The 22,797-nt window shown below is 52.7% G+C and overlaps 5 protein-coding genes across 5 annotated transcripts; 3 read left to right on the top strand and 2 right to left on the bottom strand.

Annotated features, from left to right (window-relative positions):
• Positions 1–317: 317 nt before the first annotated feature.
• On the top strand, positions 318–6,833 carry COCSUDRAFT_43840 (Metallo-dependent phosphatase; the record flags this gene model as incomplete). Its single annotated transcript, XM_005644866.1, has 13 exons — positions 318–414; positions 568–727; positions 838–955; positions 1,169–1,272; positions 1,527–1,650; positions 1,950–2,083; positions 2,448–2,671; positions 2,990–3,175; positions 3,481–3,659; positions 4,061–4,207; positions 4,764–4,958; positions 5,849–6,066; positions 6,599–6,833. 13 exons carry the CDS (start codon positions 318–320, stop codon positions 6,831–6,833), a joined length of 2,121 nt encoding a protein of 706 aa, XP_005644923.1.
• Positions 6,834–8,056: 1,223 nt separating this feature from the next.
• On the bottom strand, positions 8,057–10,477 carry COCSUDRAFT_54307 (hypothetical protein). The gene is made up of 6 exons (XM_005644865.1): positions 10,384–10,477; positions 10,122–10,200; positions 9,944–9,972; positions 9,648–9,767; positions 8,998–9,172; positions 8,057–8,385 (listed from the first exon to the last, which is right to left on the bottom strand). The coding sequence occupies exons 1-6, from the start codon at positions 10,467–10,469 to the stop codon at positions 8,206–8,208; spliced, it is 669 nt and encodes a 222-aa protein (XP_005644922.1). The 5' UTR covers positions 10,470–10,477; the 3' UTR covers positions 8,057–8,205.
• A 1,205-nt stretch (positions 10,478–11,682) lies between these two features.
• On the top strand, positions 11,683–14,375 carry COCSUDRAFT_43838 (concanavalin A-like lectin/glucanase; the record flags this gene model as incomplete). The annotated part of the gene is made up of 6 exons (XM_005644864.1): positions 11,683–11,695; positions 11,927–12,031; positions 12,375–12,569; positions 12,955–13,216; positions 13,848–14,034; positions 14,343–14,375. The coding sequence occupies 6 exons, from the start codon at positions 11,683–11,685 to the stop codon at positions 14,373–14,375; spliced, it is 795 nt and encodes a 264-aa protein (XP_005644921.1).
• An 801-nt stretch (positions 14,376–15,176) lies between these two features.
• Positions 15,177–17,513, bottom strand: COCSUDRAFT_67335 (hypothetical protein; the record flags this gene model as incomplete). Its single annotated transcript, XM_005644863.1, has 5 exons — positions 17,286–17,513; positions 16,862–17,048; positions 16,287–16,488; positions 15,770–15,856; positions 15,177–15,359 (listed from the first exon to the last, which is right to left on the bottom strand). Exons 1-5 carry the CDS (start codon positions 17,485–17,487, stop codon positions 15,177–15,179), a joined length of 861 nt encoding a protein of 286 aa, XP_005644920.1. The 5' UTR covers positions 17,488–17,513.
• Positions 17,514–17,943: 430 nt separating this feature from the next.
• COCSUDRAFT_43836 (phosphatases II) lies at positions 17,944–20,789 on the top strand (the record flags this gene model as incomplete). Its single annotated transcript, XM_005644862.1, has 6 exons — positions 17,944–18,007; positions 18,188–18,405; positions 18,543–18,684; positions 19,075–19,304; positions 19,791–20,352; positions 20,602–20,789. The coding sequence occupies 6 exons, from the start codon at positions 17,944–17,946 to the stop codon at positions 20,787–20,789; spliced, it is 1,404 nt and encodes a 467-aa protein (XP_005644919.1).
• Between the last annotated feature and the right edge of the window lie 2,008 nt (positions 20,790–22,797).

Below are 22,797 nucleotides of genomic sequence, written 5' to 3'. Positions count from 1 at the left end.
ACCAGGGGTTACCTCACCGGTACCACTCGTGATCGCCACGCTGTCATATTACTAACGTTCATTTCTGCATCTTTCCTTGCCAAGATTCGTGCTCCTTCGAGACTTTGTGTGTGTTGCTCAAAGGGATGTAGACCGGCGGATGTTCGTCGCGGTGCTGCTCATCAGTTCACCCTCTGTCCGGATACCTTTCAAAAGACATTATGATGAGCTGGGCCCCGGAGTCCAAATGTACCAAGACTGATACAGTGATGCCGAAGGTATATATATACATTCTTATTGAATACTGAGGACACCGCTGGTGTGTTCTGCGTCTAGCGATGACTGCGATCGCTGGGCAGATCGGGACGTGCGCGGGCGTCTTGTTGCGTCTCGCAGCATTCATGAGCACGATCTCGCTTCTATGCTGCGCCAGAGGTGCGTCTAAGAGTCAGTAAACGTTTGCTGCCCGTGTTGACCGATGTAGTCGTTTTGCTATTGCTGCCCTGCAGACATCTTGATCTGTCTGGGCAATGAACAGGAAGACTGCAAAGAAATCCGTTTGCATGCATCAAATCATTTGCATGGCAGGTGAAATGAACATGCTGGGAGGCCAGCTGAGTTTGGAGGTGCCCAGCACAAAGCTGCCCGGCACAGCATGGTTCATACAGATCTCAGACACCCATCTGAGCAAATTTGACCACCTCCCAGACCGCCAGAAGCTGTATGGCGACAAGGCTGGCGACCTCAGGTGCACACTATTAGACTCAAGACAGGCTCAAGACAGGCTGCTTGTCCTGTACTTACCGAGCGATGTGCAATTAGACCATTTCCAGACCATCAAGGGAGTCTCTTGCGCAGGCTCTTTGCAAGAACGGTGTTGGCTGCTTCTCAGCCGGGGGCACTGCTCATCACAGGCGACTTGACAGATGGGAAGAGGCTTTTAGGCACAGGAGAGCAGCAGCTTCAAGAGTGGCAGGTGACTCAGCCAATCTTCTTCCTTTGCTGCTGCTCACTTCAAAATTGAATTCTCACCCTGCAGAAGCAATGCTAAGACTTTCTCCATCTCCATCTGTCACAGGAGGCAGCAAAATGTGTAAATTACACATTTACACTGTAGCCTGGCTTTCTATGGAGTTCTGTACTGATTTTCCTGCAAGCGTGACTGGCGTGCCCGTGGCTTGTTGGGCAGACATACAGGAGGGTGCTGGACACAATAGTCACTGAGTCTGGGATTCCAGAGGCCGCCATCCTGGATCTGAGGGGCAACCATGACGCCTTCAATATGGCACAAAGGTTCTCATTTTGCTTCTATGCGCGCTGCACAAATACCCCAAAGACTTGAAGATGCCAGAAAGCCAACCCCGCTCCAACAAGATGTAGTCCAAGCGCAGGGCACCTTCTTTTTTTTGTTCGGAGGCACTGTGAGCAACTGCAATTGATGCACAAATGCTGGACTCTGCACTGCACTGTGCACTTGCATGTGATGGGGGAATACTGAGGTTCACAATCATTCTTGAGATGTAAAGAATCACATTTTTGCGTTTCAGGGACGGCAAAGGCGATTTCTTCCCGGCCTACGCGGCCGAAGGCCGGCGCGGCGGTGGCGCGCGCATTTTCAGTCGGCCGCTCTTCGCCGGGCCCTACACCGCAGAGTACAACCTGCAGGAGCAGGTCTGAGCATTGATAAACTTTTGTGCTTAACGAACTTTAGGACTCAGTTTGAACTAAAACTGGCTGCCGAGGGCAAACGTGTGGGAGCCCGTGCAGCAGCTGCAATTGGACATTTAGGAGAAATCGTAACAGGGCAGGAACTACATGGCGCCTTGGGTGCCCATTGTCCTGCAGCTAGACATGCAGATCAGTTCAAAGTCAGAGCTGACTGACAAGCGTTCCTCTGGCACCTGTGCTAGCGCTGCGATGTGCAACATTTGTGCTTCGAGCTACTGAGGTGTGTTTGGGTGGTCATGCAGGACAAGTGCCCAGTGGCGGTGCTTGTGGGAGTTGATGCCACGCCCGACCCAGGACTGAGGGGCCCCACCAACTTTGCCGGCACTCTCTGCAGCCGTGACATAGTGCACCTGAACCAGACACTCGCAAATGCAAGGTGCGCATCGTGACAAGCTGGGCTGGTTTCCTCAGTGCATGAAACGAGACAGAATCAAATTGGCAGGGTTGGTGTGATTGCAAGTCATGCAACAGAACTCTAGTCAGTGGCAAGGCGATGATGTGCAGCTGTGATACATTGGTTGCTTGTGGATCGTGTGTGGGCAGCAGCTAAGTGACTTCTGTCCAGGCGTGGTCAGCAGTGGACTTGAGCGAGTGTGCTCGTGTTGGCAGTATCATGACTGACATGTAGCCTCTGGTGGGTTCTGGTCCTTATGCTTCGCCAAGCAAGCCCATCAGTTTTGGGAAGAAGTGTGCAATGACATGGCATCCACGATATTAACTTCATAATTGTGTATGTGCAGGAGCCAGGGGTGCAGCCCCGCGCTGGTGACTTACGGGCACTACCCGCTGCCCGTAATCGCGGAGCCGGACACGAAGCCATGGAGCGGGCAAGGGGACTCCCGTGCCAGAACAGGCTCGCTGTTGGATGTGCTGACTCAGCACGGCGTCAGCGCTTACCTCAGCGGCCACCTGCACGCTGTGTTCGGGCAGCGCGTGCACCGGCTGCATCGCGCTCCCGATGGAGGTGACTCACCGCTGAAACCCAATTTGAGTTTGAACAATGGAGAATCGCACATGCATACCAACGTGAGCTATTTATCTGATCTTGCAAGATTAGGGCCCGTCCATAGTCCTGCCAATTGCCTTGTAAGCTTGCCAGGGCATCTTTCGATCCTAGCCACATAAATGCCATTTGTTTTCTGTTTGTATGGGCCCTTAGCATGCACATCTTCGGTTGTTGCTCGCCACATAAGCTGCTGAGTAAATTAGTCACATGCAGTGTACGCCACATGATTTCCGGCTTTGGGGCTTGCCGATCATGTGATGATCAGTAATATTGCAGAGCACATGGCTGAGCTGGAGAATGCAGCCTGGAAGGATGACCGGCGGTTCAGGGTGCTGACGTTCGATAAAGGGGCATTGGCATTCACAGACTTCTTCTTCCACACCCCCACAAAGCCCAACTCCAGCTGTGGCCCCCCCTCCGAGCACATGCACATCGAGGAAGGCCACAACATCTCCATCACAGGTGTGTGCGCTCCTCAGCTATCAGTCGGCGTTGCTGATTGATCACAGCCCAAGGAATTTTGCTGCATTGCTACTGTTGCTGGGCCTTTATTATCTAATGTCGCGGCTGCTCTTTAGGATCACCTAATGGCAAGCGATCTGAGGTCATATGGACGGGACTGAGCACATGCATTTCAAAATCTGCCAAGACGCATCTGTCACAGCATGACCTGCCATACTTGACTTGAGGGAAGAGCCAGTGCATCCTGTTTTGATTCAGCGAGTCAAGTGCTGAAGCTCAGGGAGGGTATCTGTGGCCGGTTGCAGGCGTGGCCAAGGAGGTGGTGGTGAGGAAGCACATGGTGGTTATCACGAGCCCCCCGGACGCGCGTTACAGCCCCTTGGGATTACTAATCGAGCGGCGCCAGCTGTTCTCAGAAGTGCGCGCGTTAGTCATCCCAGTCATCCCCGACCGTTCTGGGACCAAGTTTCCCGTACTACCGCAGGTGTGTCATGCGATTGTGGGATCAAGGTATTTGCAATACCCTATATTTGCAATGGAGGCAGCCCTTTCTCCCTTCTTGGCGCTCGCACTGCCTTGCATGTCTTGCATTATACCTTGGTTTGATGGAAGCACTGTTTGCTTGGATGCGGCGAGGCCACAAGAGGGGTAGGCAGTTTGGTGGCCTTCAGCTGCAGCATGTCTGCAGACCTCCCTTGCCCTCGTAACAGCAACAGCGTGTAAGAACGAGTAATTAACCTTCGCTTGTCGGGGTCCTTTCTCGGGGAGCAGGGTAAAGGAAGAATCAGACTCCCATCCATGAACACCGAGCACAGAGCATTGGCAGACAGGCTTGGACGTGCATGACTCGATGATTAGTAAGTGCTCGACGCTGCATGCATGCAGGTGCTGCTGACGTGGACGTGCTCCAAGTCAGGCAAGACTGGGCAGGCCATGATGGCGCAGGTGCAGCAGGGGCAGAACTTATGGCGCGCCCCCTGGGGAAATTATGAGGACAGCTGTGAAGCCAGCGACACCCTGGCATACATCCAGGTGGGCCTCTAGATCAACAGCTGATTTTTCTATCTCGGGCATCTCGCAGAACAAAGGCTGACTAGGGGTTACTAGATCCAATCTTTTTAGGTTCTTCCTGTAACTTCTGCACCCCTGCCAGAGGGTCATTGGTGAAGACCCCACTCCACTGCTGCTGACCAGTGGTAAATCCTTTGTGTGCCTGAAGGTGCCGGTTTTGAAATGTCTCATAGGAGAGCGAAGGCTCTTAGCAAGTTGGAGCTTGAATCCCAGAGCACCCTGCCCTGTGCCTATTGAAACGGGGTCTGTCGATAGTTTGCCACTGTGAAGATCCCAAGTGTATATGGCGTAGGCTCTGCACCGTAAGGTGGGGGCTCCAGTAACGAATCCGCTCTGGGCACAGTGTAATTCAAGCGTGAATGGTGTGCGACTGATCTGGGTATTAGAGGTTTTAGGGGTCTCCTTGAAGAGCACAAGTTGCGCTTGTGTATTGGGTACGAATGTTGATGATTGGAAAAATGGCATTTGATGTCTTGGTTGAATTTGAATGAATTAGAATTCGATTTCGATTTTGCAGGTGCATGCGCTGGAGCGGGTTTACGGGGGAGAACCTCCGCCGCCGGCCAGCTCAGAGCAGCGGCCGGCCGCGCTGACAAAGGGATATAATGGGAAACCCTGGTTCACAACCCCTCGCAGCCCCCTGCCCCTGCAGCTAGGGTTCATGGAATGGCTCGTGCTGCACTTGGACTGGCAGCAGGCAGCCGTCAGGCAAGTTCCCTGTTTGAAGAGTCGAGTTTGGCTTTTTATATTGAGGCTAATCTACAACCCGATTTTTTTTGTCTATAATATGAATCAAGTGAGGAGAGAGCGCAAGATATGAAGGCAGTGCGAGCGCCAAGGGGAGGGAAAAGGGGCTGTCTTGAAGGTATAAAGGCTGCATCGACAGTGCAAACATGTATCGGCCCCCAGGATTGCTGACTTTGTGATGCTGCTCAAGGCTTCTTCTAAGGATCCAAGGACTTTTCTGAATGGTACTGCATGTTTCCTGAATGGTGCTGCCTCATAGTGAATTCCTGCATTGATTTTTCTGCATATTTTGCCATGCAGGTTGTTTTATGGACTGTGGGCGGTGCATTTGGGAGGAATGCTGCTGCTGCCAAAACTGGCGTCTGGGCGTCTGGCGGTGTTCCCTCTCTCTGCCCTTGCTGACATGGCGGCTGTGCCTTCCATCTGGCTTCCCCAGGTCATACTTTTCACCTAATAGATACTTTTGCTTCTTGCTTGGTCTTGCCTAGATCTGGCGCGCTCAACAAGGGGTGGGATTTTGGCTGCCCTTGACTGCAGCCCGCCTGCAGACGCACTGAAATCTCGGCTGGAAAAGCTGTGTAACAACAATAACAATAATAATTTTCTGCAAACCGTCTGATCTATTCCCTCAGATAATGATGTATGCAAAAACGGGTTTGACTTTGCAGTGAGAAGATGACCGCACTGCCTGTTTTCATGGTGGCAACAAGAGCTACTGTACCAAGCATTTCCCGTGACTTTCGTTCCTAAAATGAGCAGTGCAGTCCTCTTTCCACGCATCCAAACCCCGCAATTGCATGGAACTGGGCAAAAGTGTGACTCTTGGTCAGTAACCAATGCTTGCCCTCTCTGCAGGTGCTGCACAGCGTTTATCTCTTCACAGGGCCGTGGCTGGCGGCGAATTATCTGTCGGGGGAACTGCCGGGGTTCTTTTTCATGGGCCGCGTCCTGTTTAGGCACCGGGGGGCCTGGCGGTGGCGGCGGGACCCTGACACGCTGCGAGTGGGCGCCGTGCATTACGCCACTTGTGTCCTGCCGCTCACTATCTGGATGGCTGCTGTGGTGTCCTCCTGGTAAGCTCTCACACATCTCAGTCAGTTTGAACATCTTCTAGAAGCTTGAGCTCCACACACAGGCATGCACATGTGCAGTTCTTTCACATGTGGCGATCACCCTTTTCACTACATGTCTTTCACATGAGGCTCATACCTCTCCTGCAATGGCTGTCAATCTCAACACAACCATTTTCCCGTGCGCTTCAAAAAAATATCTCCGCTCTGAAAGGATGTACAAGAAATGATGGAGCCCAAGAGGAGCTGTGACTGGGGTGAAAGAGGCAGAATGCAGATGATAGTGGGCACTGTGCTTGCTAAGAATGTAGATTTAGCCGGCGCAGCTATCTTGATCAAGGGGGCATTCCTCAAGCACTGCAAAGTTGCCCACTATTCCTTCAACTGCCCTGGATTGCTTGCACACACGACCCAGTCAGTGCTCTGATCACATGCCCTCAACAGCTCTCAATCTGTCCAGAACTGCCTTTGAACAATGCATGTACCCTGGCTGATGCAAACTGCAGCCTGAATTAGATTTTGGGCGCGCAAATAGGAGGCGATCGGGGAAGCAGCGGCGCTGGCCGCTGACGCCGCTGCAGGCTGTGTGTCTAGCGCCCATTGCAGCGTTCCATGTCCTGGTCGTGTACAGAGTGTGCGTGGTGTCTTACGGCTGGCCGGCGCTCCTGTTTTCCCCGGGACTTGCCTGGTATCTGCCCCTTGCAACACTCTTGTTGGCTAGCCAATGGAGTCAAGGGTGTTCGGCGGCTGTCAAGCAGAAGGGAACTTAAGTTGTGCCTCCTGGTCAAATTTCAAATTTATGACCTTCTGTGCTAAATTGATTAGGCGTTTGCAGAGGTTCTGTATTAAATCAGGTGCTGAGTAAGACTAATTAGCGGCTTTTATAATGAGCGGCAATCAGTAATACTGTTGCGTGCTCCATGTCATTGTCCAGTCACAGAGTGCAGCTGCTAATGCAAGTGTTGGCTTTTTCGTGCATGGTTACATTTGTAGATCCGTTATAGAGTGTAAATTAAGAAGAGAGGCATGCAGATGGAAAATCACAACAAATATACAAGGACACAATGAAGCTCAACTTTGTAGTGAATCGGCTGCAAATGATGCTGCTCCGACAGCAGACCCTCTGAGTGGCTGTATGTGCAACATTGAAAAGATCCACTTTCCCTGTTCCTTGTCAGAACAGATGACTCACTAAGCACCATGTCAAACACAAGTCCCATACCAGAGTCTTGATCTTATTCGGACCATCGATAGTCACCAAGGTCTTGTAAAAATCAGTGCCCCGTGAAATACGCTATCGTGCTGCTCTTGACATTGCTACTGTGGCATGCGATGAGGGCTGCTTGGATGTTGCAGTACACATAAAATTTAAAGCTTTTCACGCTTGTCTCCACGTAAGAGCAAGTGCAATGTTGCTCACGGGATCTTTCTCTGCCCACCACTCTTGGTGATGAGACCGTTATTCTTGGTAAACATCAAAGTGAGCTTGAGTGAACACACTCTTGAGGTGTCTGGGGACCGTCACATCAAATTTTGGACACCTTGATCATGCACAGATCTTCCTGGGCGGTTATATAGGATTCTTTTGGACAAAATCATCCGCCATTTGCGGGGGTGCTGCTTGCATGCAGCACCCCACCAAGCCAAGGTTGGCTGCCAAGCAGTAATGAACCGAGAGACTTGCAGCTGCAAAAGCCGCCGGCCCCTTTAAAGTCAGTTGTCATGCGGCCTAACAATCTAGCCCTATCCTGGAGCTGACTGCATGCTGCCAGGTAAACTCAAGGGATGTCATTAAAGACAGAGCGCCCTGCCAACATCTTTTCAAAATGTTTGCCAGCTTCAATGCTCTCGCTGTAAGGTACACGGCAGTGTCTTCAGGGAGTCACTGTGTAATTTACGTAATACTGACGCAAATACGTAAGGCTGATGCCTTCTTGATAATCACCAGCCCTCGCTGAAGCTGTCTGCCAGCTGTCATGAGGTGCTATGCGGCCTGATCAGGGCGATACCGCATGACTTACGTAAGGCTGATGCCTTCTTAGTAACGCCGACGCCCGCTCAGTGGCAACCAGCCCACTGAAGCCGCCTGCCAATTGCCAGAAGGCTGAAGCCTTACTAGTACGCTTGATGCCCGCTTAGTGATCACCAGCCCACGCTGAAGCTGGAGGTGCCACCTGGCGGCTGGCGGCGCCCGGCTGGCGGCTGCGCCCGTGCTGGCTTGGGCGCGTCTAACGCGGCGTCATCACCAAAGGTGAAGCAGGAGTTGTTGCGCAGCTGCGCCGCCATGTATCCCCGGTGGCTGGCGCGGCACGGCGGCGACGGCTGCGACAGCATGGGTGTACAGGAGTCAGCACAAGCGGAATTCACAGAAACTTAAGGCCAAGTTTTGACATGATGGTTCAAGCGAGACACGCCATGGCCGGACTAGGCCAAAATAGGGGCCATGCGTGGCATGCGGTGGCGTACAATCATGCTAGTACTTCTCATGAAACCTCCTTGAGCAGGATGCCATGCAGATAACACGCAAGGCATGTCAAAGTGCCAGCGCATGCAAAGACGACTCGCGAGGCCTGCAAACTGGAAATGCCTTTTCACAGGTCAGTATGATGCTGGGTTGCGTGCACTACTGGTGAGAGGGGATCTTTGTTCTTTTCCTCAGTCCCTTCTGCAGTGAGGCCTCTTGGTCAGCCTCTCTTTCAGACCAAGGCAGGGGTCAAAGTTCCCAGACAGGGGCCAGTCATTGACAAGTAAATCAGGACAGAAGTATTGAAGAGGACTAGTCAGAACCTCTGCCCCCTCGGTTTGTGCTAGGGATTCCTGATTCCCTTCCTGGGCTTTTTGCTCTCAGGCCCCTCACTCAATTCAAACAGGGGCCAGCGCTGCAGGAAGGATTCGTCACAATGCCAGCATGACTAAGGGCAATAGTCAGCGCACCTCTGCCGCCTCGACGGGCAGCAGAATGTTGCCAGCAGTTCCGCTGAGCTCCAGCTGCTTCATGTGGGACAGCAGCTTGGCCTCTGTGGCCGCGTCTGATCTGGCGTCCCCTCCAGCGTCTCCCAACTCCACGCTGCTGTCGTACAGAAACGCCTTCTTAGCCTCGCTCAGGCCCCTGGTGACATCATCATTACATCAACATTATGGAATCATCTCATTGCATTTTGCATGTCCGATCGTGTCGTCCATGGATGCCTTATTAGCCTCGCTCAGGCCTTGATAATTTCATCATTATGTGGTCATCATGCAATAATCATGACATGAACAGCTTGTGTGCAGCAATGGTTACTTTGTTGTGTTCTACCGGGATGCCTTGAATGCCTTGCCCAGGCCCCTGAGGATGACATCACTGTAGCATCATCACATGATGGCAGCAGCCATGTGATTCTTGTGCCAACATTGCCGACATGGGATTTCACCGATCCACTTTCAATTGCCATCAATGTGTTGAACTCAGCATGCTTGCAATGCTTGGCAAGTGGTGCAACTGGTGCGGCTGGACGCAAGTAATTTTCTGACCAAGTACTCGTTATTTAAGTCACAGAGCAGATTATTTCAATTTGGAGAATGTAGGAGGATATGACTGGTACCTGGCGCCCAGTGCCTCGCCATCAGCTTCAGGAGTTGGGCTCAGGCCCGAGAAGGCCTCATCCCCATCCCCCACTGTCAGGTTGCTGCACAGTGTCACTTTGACGCGCTCGTCAGTGCCTCTGCAACCGGCAACACTCATGTTCCCTTTTTCTGAGTTTCACAGTGGGTCCAGGTGCTTTGTCATGTTTGCAAGGCAATCGTGCAAAACATCCCAAGCAGGATGGAAGAAGTATACAGCCTTGCCAGACGCAGCTGAAAGCAAATAAGGGGGTGACGGAGGGAATGGATCACTTACGGCTTGATTGACGGCTTTGCGTCGGTATCCTGTGAGAAAAGGTGGGAAACTTCATGACATCTGTGCTTACCCCAAACAGTTGTTTGTGCTTGCAAAGGAACAGCCAAAGGTCTTCCATTCACGTGGCATCAAGGGCAGCCACCAAGATGGCACGTTCTTTCAGAGATGGGAGGTCAACCTTGGCCACGTAGCCAGCTGGTATGACGAAGTCTTCGGCATCTGTAAGTGATTCAGCCCTGCGGCTCTTCCTTGAGACTCTGCATGGCAAGCGAGACATGTTAACATCATTCAGGTGATGAGCACGAAGTTCCATGTTGCAAAGCACGCCAAATTATTTCATTTCTTCAAACACTTCACTAAAGCACCATCTCAAGTGCAGAGCTGCTTAGAGCCAACCACCGACACCAACAGGTGATGTGAAGACCACAAGGTCTTTCTACCTTTCTTCTTGCGAGTTTCCATGTGCATTCATGTGCACTTTCGGTGCATACGCTTTTAGCGAGCCATCAGGATTGTACATTCCCATCCCGTCGTGTCAACAGCGAACTAGCAGTGTTCACAAAGGGAAGGTGAGGAATTTGAAATAACCACCGTATTTGCTGATGTCGAATTTTTTTTGTTGTTGTTGGTTTTCTAGAAACTTTTCTCATCCAGCTGTCTCTGCTGGTTTAAACACCTTGATCGAAACCCTGCTGCGGCCACCTGTCGGTACCCTAACGAGCACCGATCTGCCGCTCGAATCGTCCAATACCTCAACGCGACTGTGTATCTGGCCTCTTGGTATTTTGCAAACAGATCGCGTCCTTTCTGGAATGCCTGACAATATGACGAGATTGCCTGTCGTCAAGTGCTGCTAATTCTGAGCTAGTCGATGTCTGTTGCCGGTTACACTCCAAAATAGACGCGAGGAACCGTATTATATGGTTGAAATCCGCAGATAAGCAGTAGAATGTTATTCAATATCAATCTGATCAACTCTGTGGTTCGCACATGATGGGCGTGGACACCTCATGGACATGAAAAGCTGCAGGATCTGAAGGCTTGCTCAACCGGCCACAGATTGATGTACTACTGCATCAGCTTTATTCCACTGTACCAGAAATCTACTGTATCCGGCAGGACTGGGTCTATTTAGAAGGACAGTCCACCTAGCCGGGAAACATCCTGCACGATGGTGTGGAAGCAGGCGCACCCAGCGTTCTCCAGCTTCGAACTGTCCTCCTCTCCGCAGTCCAGTGCTCCCAGCACCTCATGTCATAGTCACCTCCGGTCACCGCCCCCTTCCCTCATGTGCCCTTCCCCGCAGCCCTTGCTTCAGGTGACACTCATACATGGCCTTCACCTGCATGTGACTCCTTTTCACATCCTTTCTGCAAAGGCTGAGTTTAGGCAGAGTGCAGGCGAAATATGTCCAGATTTTGTTCTGGACACCGTGGAAGCTGCAGCAAGTGCTGCATTGAGACCTGCACTCGCCACAGCAGCTGACATGAGTGCAAGATGCAGTGTCCTGCAAGCCATCAAAGGGCTACTGTATCTCTGAATGCTTGCAGGTTCACGAAGGACACAGGCAGCACACCCCGGTGGGCAAGGGAGGACCCTCTGCACTTCCGCGCAGCAGGCTCCTACCCGCGTGCCTTGTCCTCACCGCAGCCGCTATCTTGGCGGTCAATCTTGCCACGCTTGTCATTGTCACAAGGTCGTTCTGGCTGGTCAGACACATCCCAGCTCCCCAGTCTGCCATGCCCTATTCAGGTGATCGGATACCTGCCTTTCATTGCCTTGAGTCCAGCTCATGTTGCTGCTGTACTAGTGCTCAAGCTGCAAGGTCTTGTCTTGTGTGGAATTTTTTGCTTACAGATGCAAGCACATTTCAGAGCCCCTATTGGGGCCCGGTGTCTGACCCAGAATGTGAGCCATGAAAGTGCTTGGTACATGCGCAAGCTGGAGCTAATTTGAACATGATAAGTTCAAATGTGTGCGCAGAGCCGGGTTTCCGTTATCTGTGGTCGGACGAGTTTGAGGGGTCCAGTGTAGACACCGCTTCATGGACGTTTGAGAACGGGGATGGCAGCGCCTACGGCATCCCAGGTGGCTGTCTTTTAGAACAGGATTGTCCATCATGGTGGCAGTGCGGAAATAGCTGCACACAGACTTCCTGTGTATATACCGCTTCTACACAGACAAAAGCCATGACGTGCATAACAAGCTTGAAGGCTGTGCTGGATGGATTGCTGGAAGGCAATGTTGCAAAATCTGATCATAATGATGTGTGCCGCGACCTGAGAGCGAGCAGTGTGCTTTTACAGTTGTACTCCCCGGGATGCACATGCCATGCCCAGCATGTCAGCGCTTTCTGCAATGTCCTTGCAAGTTTAGATATATTGTAGGATTGTGACACCTTTAACATTGTGACGCCTCTATCGGGGGCCAGGCTGGGGCAACCAGGAGCTGCAGGTGTATCAGTCGCAGAACGTTGAGGTGGCAGGCGGCGTTCTGGCAATCCGTGCTGATGTGGCAACTGGTGGCGCTTACGTGAGCGCCCGGCTGGCGAGCGCCCCCGGCCGCGCATTTGCTCCCGGCCCCGGCGAAACGCTGCGGGTCGAGGCGCGCATCCAGCTGCCGCGAGGTGATCCTCAGTCATCATCAGTCACCTCACCTTGATGTACATCGTGTGAGGTCTTAGAGGTCATGGTGATTAGTTTAAATTGCAAAGTGAGATGCCATTTAATGCAAATCCTGGGCAAGGGATCACTCCGGACTTGATCCCCAAGTTTGGGCATGCATGATTAGATATTATTGCCACACCGTTTCCAGTCCTTGAGGACTAGGTACGTCAAGCTTTACCTGAATCATTGCTTTCCAGTCTCCTCAATACTTGCATTTCCTCCACCAGTCACAATAGCATCAAGGTCGTCCAGTGCATAATACGCATGTGATGGAGATTAGACCTTATAGTCAGAACTGGATCAAATGAAATTCGAGCACAGTGGGGCCTGCGCAATTTTGTGCAGGTGGGGACGGTATCTGGCCAGCATTCTGGATGCTGCCGGCAAAACAGAGCAACAGCAGTTTGGCGTACGGCCCCTGGCCCGCGAGCGGGGAGTTGGACATACTGGAGGCGGTGAATGACTTATCTATAGTCATGGGCACGGCCCATTTTGGCAAATCTAAGGCCCAGCTTGGCGGCTTCCTGGAAGCTGATGTGGCCAGCGGAAGCTTCGCAGGAAACTGCCATGTGTATTCCATGGATTGGTCCTGGGACTCCATCACATGGTGAGCCCATCAGAATCATTTACAACTTTTTAGCCCTTTCTGAGGTCTAGCAGTCATCAAGGAGAGTTTAGCAAAGCTGTTTGGTCTACACCCCTTAGCAGTCACTTCAGGTTGGCGTATGTTCTGTCCCTGGCAGTTGTAGAGAGCATGCATGCGCAATTGTAGAGAGCCTTTTGCACCGCTTAAGTGTGATTCTTGCCAGCTTCCTCACGTGCATGAAAGATAGGGCAACATTATACTAAAATGATTGGGAAGGCCATGAATATTATGCAGGCAAACATGCTGCTGTGCAGTGCCCAGCAGGCTGTGTACTGTACCATAGCATAGGTCTTTAATCACTGATGCCAAGCTTGCAGACAGCTTGAGGGTACTATGCGAGAGAGTCTCAGCGTGAGGGATCTCTTAGACTCTCCCGCATCTGTTATTTATCCAAACTAGTATTAACCACAGGTGATAGGGTTTTGCTTGGATCTGGCGATTCCACCAAGGAATAGAATTTGTGGCAGCCTTTACCTGTGGACGCAGCTTACTACCGGCAGGCAAAACGTGCATACCTATAATATGATTATGGTTATACTTATGGTTATGAATTTTTGATGTTTTCTCGGGCTGCTAGGTATGTGGATGGCAGGCAGTATGCGATCGCGCAGAACAGGTGTGTCAACCCGGGTGGCGGCTGGTACACGTCAGCGGGTTCCCCCTCTGCATGCGGACCCCCCTTTGACCAGCCATTCCGCCTGCTGCTCAATGTGGCAGTGGGGGGCCTGCTGCCCGGCAGATCCCCCTCCAAAGACACTGTGTTCCCGCAGACCATGCTGGTGAGTCAAAACTGTGCCGCTTTCACACAACCTTGCATAGAAGGTGCTCTGCATTGTGCTGTTGCAGCAGCTTATATGACTCTGTCCAACAATTGCTGTTTGAAACCAGGTGTAGCCCCTTCTTATTTTGTGCACATAGAGGGTATTTCAAATGCAGTTCTTCCTGCTTAAGTTGTCCTGCAATTCGTGCTGGATGCTAGTGATAAACTCGTGAGAACAAGACTTCTGATCACACTCGAAATGGGGGCCTTGTTGTCTTGGTTGTTTAAATATGCTGGAAGAGTGAGAGTTTGTTTGTGGAATTGCAGGTGGATTACGTGCGTGTGTACACCAGTAGATGATTTAGTGGACAGCATATGAAGACATGCAGCTTGTCTGCAGACGCACCTTGCCTTCGGCAGGAAAAGCATGTAATTATAATGATAATTATAAAGATACAGGCCCAGCAAGATGAGAATTTTTCTCATCATGATATCCGGGGTTCCTAGCTGAGGCAATGTTTGAGAATGTGTGCTTAATCGGTGCGGTCAGTGCCCGTTTTGGAATTCAGCCCTACAGTGCGGACTGCATATTTGCATGGGAATGCTCCTTGCCTAGACATGGCTTGGCGATGACTCATCAGTCTACTTAAATTCTATGGCCAGCTGCATTGACATCCAAATTCTCAATTCACCCTTGGTGAACAACTATTTGTATTCTGTATCAAGCAGGCCTCAATTCGTGCAGAAACAACTAAAATTAATTCGGCTAGCCAGGTAGCAGGCACACAACAATCAGGATGTCTACAAGCATGAGGCAATCCCGCACAGTGCCTGGCTTGGGGAATGCTTCATGAGCTGAGTCTGCTATCACACCATGCACTAGCATATTCCAGATGAGCGACACGCCAAAGTCTTTCCTGACTTGCAGCGGACTTAACCTCACTTCTGAAGCACTGATGTGGGCTTCACTTAATGCCACTGATATCCAGCATGGAATGCCCAATCGACATCTGACCTGAGGTGGTCACATGCAGGTCAGCTTGCTTCTTGGGATCCACCCACAAGAGAAACCTTAATCTTGCAAATAGGTGTTCTACTAGGACCCCCCCCCCCCCTACAGAACCTCAGCTAACACGGCCGCAAGACACTCAAGAGTTACATTTATTTTCTGGTGAAGGTGGCGACTTCCACGCCGTTTTTCTTCTGCCCCTTCTCTGCAAACTGCCGATCGTGCAGAATGTCCAGTGCCTTGAGCTTGTCGTCCAGGCTCAGGTCCTTCGTGGGACCGACCGCCATTTGCGATGACCCTGCCGCGTTCTTCGCCGCGGATTTTGCCGGATCCAACTGCGGGCCAGATCAGGCACAAGCGTTAGTCAGCATATGCAAGCGTTAGTCAGCACTGGCGGGTCATATGCAGAAAAGCTGTCCTTGTGGCCAGGCCATGATTACCAACACAGTGAATTATTGCAGATCTGCAAGCCATGGAATCCAACAAAAATAGTACTCAGCAACCCATCAGAGTCCACGCAAATTTCCTAACTCTGACGACCGCTCAGGATAAGGGCGGCTGTGTTTTGGTGGGTCAGCATGCATGCGCAGCCATGCCCACACTTTCATTTGTCAGCAGGGCATTTTTACGAGATGTTTGCATGGCTGTACAAAAGGAATCGCATTGCAGGATATCGCCCCTCAGTGACTAAATGGTGCCGCGCAAAAAGCCACCACAAAAGGAGAAGAAGGCTATCTGAATTTACCTGTCGGTACTCCACGTCTCTGTTGATGGTGAGACCGATGGTTGGCCGCGTCGGGCGGTTGTCCTTCAACTTTGTCCGCAGGCTCAGCTGCACAGCGCAGAATCACTCGTGAGCAGATGCCCAGTTTGGACAAGCAGTGAAACAAGCCTGTCAGGATTGGCATTCAGTACTTGCTGGCTGACTCATGTTACATCTATTCCAGCACGCTCTTCCTGCCAGAGGCAAGGTGTCTGCAGACAACTTGCTTGAAGATGCAGGTAAAAGGCTGCCACAAAGACCTACCCCTTCATCCATTGGCCAAAAGCAAGCATAATTGCACGAGGTAGGCTCCCAGACAAGGAAATACTGATTTACTAGTGAGGTGTGGCTAGTCCCAAGACCTGAGTCAGGCAAGAGGGCAAGCCTTGCCTCTTGAACCCAAGAGCACAGGCCAAGACTTGGCATTCCAATGTCTGCTCTAGAATTGAATTAAAGTTTAAGCTACACAGCTATACTGAGAGAAGAGCTGAAGAAGCACCGTGAGAGGAGCGACGCCCAGCTCGAGCACAGCGGCCTGGTCTTTGAGCGAGTAACTGCCCTTGAGGGTCTGCCCGCTGCTGAGCTTCTTGCTCAGGCTGACAACCGTGGCCTTCTTGGCAAAGTTGTGCGCTGGCGTCAGCGTGAAGCCCTTGTGTGTGAATGAGTACGCGCCAAACGCCGTCCGCGTCTGAGGCACCAGCCTGCGCGCATATGCTTATATTTGAGTTTGAAATCAATTCAAGAGAAGCAACCAGACCAGTGGGCCTGCACGTTCTTGAGGGTGTTCTGAGTTGGCAGGAAGATATCGGGGTCATGATGTGTGACAACATTGCCTCTTTCCAATGGCTGGCGATTCTGTGGTAGAGCTTGTCTTCACGGCTTGCTTGTCAGGTAGATAGACGTGCACAGGAAATCATCAGACGTTGATGCTGCTATGGGAAACTGATGCACTCAGCACCTGCCGCAAAGTGGCAGCCTTTACAGGCAAGCGCTGTCCTGGCAACCATGTCACAAAAGGGGTCCCTGTGAGCATGCTTTGGCATGCGTTCCATCATCTCATGAAAGGTGACGTACGTGGCAGTGAGCCTATGGTCCTTGTGGGGCTTGATTGCCGCCTCCAGGTTGAAGACGCCGCTCTTCTCGGCATAGGCTGTCCCGAGCTCGACCAGGCGGCCCTGCGCGAGCTTTATGCTCTTGATAATGCCCAGCGTGAAGGCCCTGCCTCCCAAGTCCCACTTCAGGTTCCCAGTGAAGTCGTTTCCTGCATCCAACACGACAACAAGATATTGATCGCACTATATCTGAAATTTCATGACCATGACAGCAAGGCCTGATGCAAGGCATCAGTAAAACGCCCTGTTCTTGTACCAAGGCTTGCCCCTAAGCTTGAAACTACCTTGGATTTATCAATGAAGATCTCGGAGGTGTGAGTGATGCAAATCATGGGATGAGATATGAGACAGGCTCTCTGCGAAAATGCCCCTTCCATGCCTCTCACCTAGGGGCTTAGACATCTGCACGAGGGCTCCATTCAGGGCTCGGATGTTCTTGATGGTGGACTCCGTGGCTCTGAGTGAATACGTGGTCTCTCCATACTTCCTCTTCACCGCCACAGACGCTGTGGTGTCCACTCCCTCCGGCCCATCCCTGCCCACGTTCCTCAGCAGCACATTGCCAGTGGTGTTCACGCGCAGCGCCATTCTGCTGGCAGCTGTGCCTACCCTCTGACTCTACACAGATCTGTACCAGCGTGCCTGTGCAAGTGTCAAGAGCTCAGAATGGACCTCTTTCAGAGTCCAATGCAACCTCCATAACCTGCACTATCTCCCCTCTAATTTTGTGAACCCTGGACTCGCCATGTAGATGAAGTTGATGTCATGATCCTTCTTGGACAGAACGCCACGTCGAGATTCGCCACTGTGGACAAGCCACGTCCCCATGCATCGAACCTGCGGCCAGGCTTTGAACTCTCGGTGCGCAGGCCGGAAGATGTTAAGTGGGCATCTTCGATCTTGGGGCGCCTGTGGTGTAGCTTGAATCCAGGAGCGACCCTAGGAGCACTGTAGAGCAGAGATCTGGTGCATCGGCGGCGGACAGACGCAGGAACCGTTGTGAGCCCAGCACAATCCAGCGAGGCGCGCGCTGCAGGGAGTGAGATGCGATCCCTTTTGGAGTTGCTGACCCCACCGGAGGGAACCTGCGAGGTACCGCGACGTGCTGGTGAGGAGCACGATCTTCTGGGTTCCCTGCTCGCTCGGACCCAGCACGCATTCTGGAATTGCCATCGAGTTCTAGAAGGCTGCCGGTTGGCTGATGCTCTTCACAACGGCCACCGCCCATGAGAAACATGCTTTAGAGACCTATACGCATCTGCTGAGATAGATGATGGCGTGGGGACAGGGATCGATCTGGGGAGCCGGCAGTTGGACACCGAGGCATCGACGGGGCCTGTCTGGGCAGAGGTCGAGGAGCCCGAGCCCCTGACTGCAGACTCATTCGAGAAGAAGACAAAAGCGGAGCCTCCCACCTTCATCAGGCCGGGGCTGTTCATCGGCTCCATCTCTGCCGAGAGGGACCTGCACGTCCTGAGGAAGTATGGCATCACCCACGTCCTGCAGGTGAGCACGGCATGCGGTGCCATGATCGACCCCATAAACAGCGACTTGCGATAATATTTCTTTGTGACATCCTGTAAATGATCAGGCCCATCTGTACTGGCAGCCTGCTGAACGAGTTGTTGCTTCCCACGGTGCAGGTTGGAATCAGCCTTCGCCCTAGGCATGCCAGCAGCCTGGTGTATGCATCGGTGAAGTGCCCGGACTCGCGCAACTTCGACGTCTTCCACGCAATGATCCAGACCGGGGCACTCCAATTTGTGGAGCAGGGCAGGAGGGCTGGTGAGTGCACCCAGTCCACCTCCCGAGCCAGTCAGACAGCAGTGTACAGATGACTGAATGGACTGTATCCTGAGCAACCAGGATCCTTTGTCTTGTGCTTTGTGCCATGAACGCCAAGTGTCACTAATGCCCTGCATCTTACTGTGCTCATCAGACCCTAGTTTGGTTGGATGTGAAACTGCTCAAGCCTTGCATTTGCAAACTAGCAATGGCTGATCTCTATGCTTTCACGGGTCCACAGCAGTAGTAGTCTGCTGCGCGCAGCATCAAGCCAGAATTGCCCAACTCCTCACTTCACTCTTATAACAAAGAGCGCAGGCGGCGTGCTGGCGCCCTCTGCGCGACCCCCGAACCCTGGGTATTGACCCCTGAACCCTTCTTATTTCACAGGGGGGGTGCTTGTGCACTGCGCGGCCGGCCGCAGCCGCAGCGCGACGGTGGTGGCGGCTCACCTGATGCAGAAGGAACGCCTCAGCGCAGAAGAAGCAGTGGATGACATCCGCCAGAAGTGGTGGATCTGTCCCAATATTGGCTTCCGCCAGCAGCTGGAGCTCTTTTTCAAGCTTGGCGCTGACATCCGGCGCTGGCCGCAGCCCGAATCCAGCACCTGGCCCAAGAGGGTGAGTCCAGAGTGGATCAGTCATTGGCAATTGGGCCCTTCCCTGTAAGCTTACAGGGAGCACAGCCCCTCCCTAGCCACAAGTTCTTTGACATCCTGCCCTTCCAAAAAGAATTTCCCCCCAACTTAGTTCTTGAAGTTGCTCGGTGCACGCCTCAGACTTGATTGACAGGTACTTCCAATGGTCTTTTTATTTGGCACTTTGCCACTATACACAAGCATGTAGGAACTTTAGTAGGAACTTCAGCTGTTTCATAGGTGCTACCGGCTCAGCAGCAGTGAGATTTGCGCTGTGAAACGAGCCTGAGATGTACCTGAGGCAAGTGTGGGCTGCTTGCCACTGCAGATTGTTGACATCAGCAGCCGTCCAGTCGCGCCGCCACCCCAGCGCAGCAGCTTCCCCTCGCAGACCCCCCCGCAGACCCCTGTGCAGTCCCCCCAGCGCAGGGTTCCCCCGCAGCCTGCGCAAATTCTACAACCTGTTCAGGCAACGACGCCTGCCAATTCGCCTGTAAGGCCGCAGACGCCCGCCCCACTGCAGCCGCAGCCAGTGCAGATCCTCGAGCCAGTGCAAGCAGCCAAGCCGGTCCAGGCAGCAAAGCCCGCGCAGCCGAGGCCGGCCGCGCAGCAGCAGGCACCCGCCAAGGCTGCAGCTCAGCCCTGCAGCGCGTGGATGGCCTTCGCCGACCTGGACGGCACCTACGCAGTCAAGCCCAAGCTGGAGCTGTCCGGGTTCCAGACAATGTCTGCTCCGACCTCCCGGGGGGTCTCCCGGGACCCCTCCCCGGACCCGCGCGCAGCCGCAGGCCCCCTGGCGGTGGCGCCTGGGACCCCCCGTCAGGACCCCTCTCCGGTGTCAAGGCCCCCCCCGGCGACGGCGGCGGGGGCCCCCCGCCGGCCGGCCGGCCAGCGCGGTCGGGTCCCCTCCCCGGAGCCGGGGCCGCGCCGCGCGGCCGCAGGCGATGCGGCTCGGCACCCGTCCCCGGCGCGCGCCCAGGTTGCATACCGGGCCGTCTCTGCGCCGCGCCACTCGCGTCCAGACGCTGACGGTGCGCACCCCTGGAACACACTCATATTCAACTGTTCATCCGAGCTTTTGCAGTGATTCTGAGTTGACCAAGAAGGCAGTATCTGCATGTCTTTGTGGAGGTGTGCCCATGACCTGCGAGGCCACTCAGTATGCTCTCTGCTATCGGCAAAGAGCTCGCTACAAGTGCATTTAGCAAGCTTCCTTAAGTGCCAATTTCCTGCTGGACGCAACAGAAGGGTGCTGACAGAAATGTGTCACATGCTTGCAGGCCCGTTCCAGTCGGTGTTTGTACCGCCGAGCATGTGGCGCCGTCAGGACGGCTGGGACTTGCGCGCCGCGCTACTGTCGGCCGGCCTCTCAGCGGATCGCAGCTCAATTGACTGGGGCCGCCGCTTCTCATTCTCCGATTCCCCCGAGCTATCGCCACTCAAGGCACCCATTGTCCGAGCGTACTAAGTGGATTGTAGTAGTCTTGAATTAGTCAAGTGCCACCTAGGCTCCCTGCGTCTGCAAGCACTGGATTCTTCAAGTTTACAGAGGCCTCTGTACTGCATCAGTAGCAGCTCACCAATGTGAACTGCGATTGCTCAAGCAGTAGAAGTGCTCTGGCAAAACCCAGGAGGCATCTCCTGCGACCGTCTAATTTGATCAGACCAGCACATGCTGTGTCACATAGTGCATCTGTCCAGCCGCCAGCAAGCCAACTCCACAATCTGCAGTAAAGCAGGCGCCAGCTGTGCGGGTCATAGCGTTTATGTGGCTAGAAGGTGCAGTATTCGAGATCTAGCATGGTCATTTGCCATCTTTTTCAGGGTTTAGTGACAGAATTGACTTCTGCAGATGCAGACTAAGCTGAATCCGCACCATTAGTGTATTTGTTCAAGACTTCTGTCAGACTTGCCCAGCTAGGCTTGCCATCTAGATGCCGTACATGATTTATTCATTTGCATTTCTCAATAACGCCTGGTCTTTTGTTTGACGTGTAGCATCTTTGTGCTTCACAAGAGACCGCCAAGCGAATAGAGTCTTCAGAAAATACTGCAGCAGAGGTGTTGTATCATCCGCTTGATAGCATATTGAACAAGCCCGCCCATTGATTGTTGCAAGCACTGTATGTTTGCTGCTGAGCTAGCGCTGTTCAAGACAAATGCATGCCGTTTCAGGTACTTCTAGAGTCTGCAAATAGGGTGAAAGAGTCAAGCCTTCAATTATGACTGGGATCCGGCTAGTAAACCCCAAAAGGTTGTTATTGTTGGCGTCCAAAACTTATAGTTTGTTTGAACAGCTGCTTCAGACATTCATTCTTGTCGTCAGATTCATCAAAATCAGTTGCACCAATGCATGTGAAGGTGCTCTGTAAATATTTGCGCTTGCTCATTGCCAATCTGTGCTGAGTATATGTCAGCAGTGACGCTAAGGCACCCTGGCCCGGTGGCCCGAGATACTGGACAGAGCTCCATGCTAGCATGCCACCTCATGCAAAATTCAACACGCGCAAAAGCAATGAATGTCAGGCTGTTGTAAGGGCAAGCCTGGGTGACTGAAGGACTCTAGCCTGAAAATCCACCGCTAACTTGTGTGCACAGTGTGGCATGTTCTAGACTGGCAAGTCCCAGATATCATCACGATGATCAGGATGATCTCGAGCTTTCCTCAAGGAGAAACACCCGAGGCCTTGGCATCCAAGAGCTGCATTACAGCGGCAAGCTGCCCAGGTAGCAATGCATCGAACCAAATGGTGATGTCAGAAACTGGTACTTTTCAGTTGTCCCAAAGTTGTCCCAACCCTAGACACTAAATATAGGGATATGCAAGGGAAATATAACGTGCAATCATCCAGTGCCAACTACTGGACATCTGGGCGTGGCTAGCGAGCGTATCCCTCAGCGCAGATTTTTAAAGGCAGGAAGAGCAGCCATCACAAATCAAAAGCATCCCTGAGGCCTCGGGAGCAGTGGATATCGACGAATCCAGCAGAGACACCCGCTGCTCAACAGAAGGTGCGTTGCAAAGCACTCGTTTTTGCAGGCAGTGGTCGCAAATTGTGTACATCTGCAGACGACCGAGTTGGATCGGCCTATCTTGGTTATGTTGGCCATGCACCCGAGTGCCTGGACGTCTCATCGCTTTATCTTAAACGAGAAAGTGTTTTGCGGAGTTACAGATGCGGGGAACCCCTTGATGTCAACAGCAACCTAATCATTTGCCCGCTCTTTTCACTATCTGTAAGACCCCACCTTTTCGGGCGTGTTGTGAGTACAGCTTGTGCAGAGCGGTGTGTGACGTGTAAATAACACCTTTAAGAGTCAATACACCGCATGTCGCACAGGGTTCTCCTGCAGAGGCTTAAAATCGAGTGACGTGCGATTGGCCCCTTGTTACAACCCAACGAGCAAACCAATGGGCTCGCAAATCAAAAGGCTCCATTATCGGTTGACTTATAATGTGCTGCGACAGCCTCCTG

The sequence above is a fragment of the Coccomyxa subellipsoidea genome (genome assembly GCF_000258705.1).
Source record: "Coccomyxa subellipsoidea C-169, whole genome shotgun sequence".
NCBI classification, from domain to species: domain Eukaryota; kingdom Viridiplantae; phylum Chlorophyta; class Trebouxiophyceae; family Coccomyxaceae; genus Coccomyxa; species Coccomyxa subellipsoidea.
The sequence above is the reverse complement of the archived record's forward strand: the minus strand, read 5'-3'. Positions and strand labels throughout refer to the sequence as shown.

Coding starts and splice junctions, on each gene's coding strand:
- COCSUDRAFT_54307 (XM_005644865.1), bottom strand. CDS start 10,469: ATGGGAATGTACAATCCTGATGGCTCGCTAAAAGCGTATGCACCGAAA. Junction 9,973..10,121: donor CAGCTGGCTACGTGGCCAAG/GTTGACCTCCCA, acceptor CTTTTCTCACAG/GATACCGACGCAAAGCCGTC. Junction 8,386..8,997: donor TGCCCGTCGAGGCGGCAGAG/GTGCGCTGACTA, acceptor ATGCTGTCGCAG/CCGTCGCCGCCGTGCCGCGC.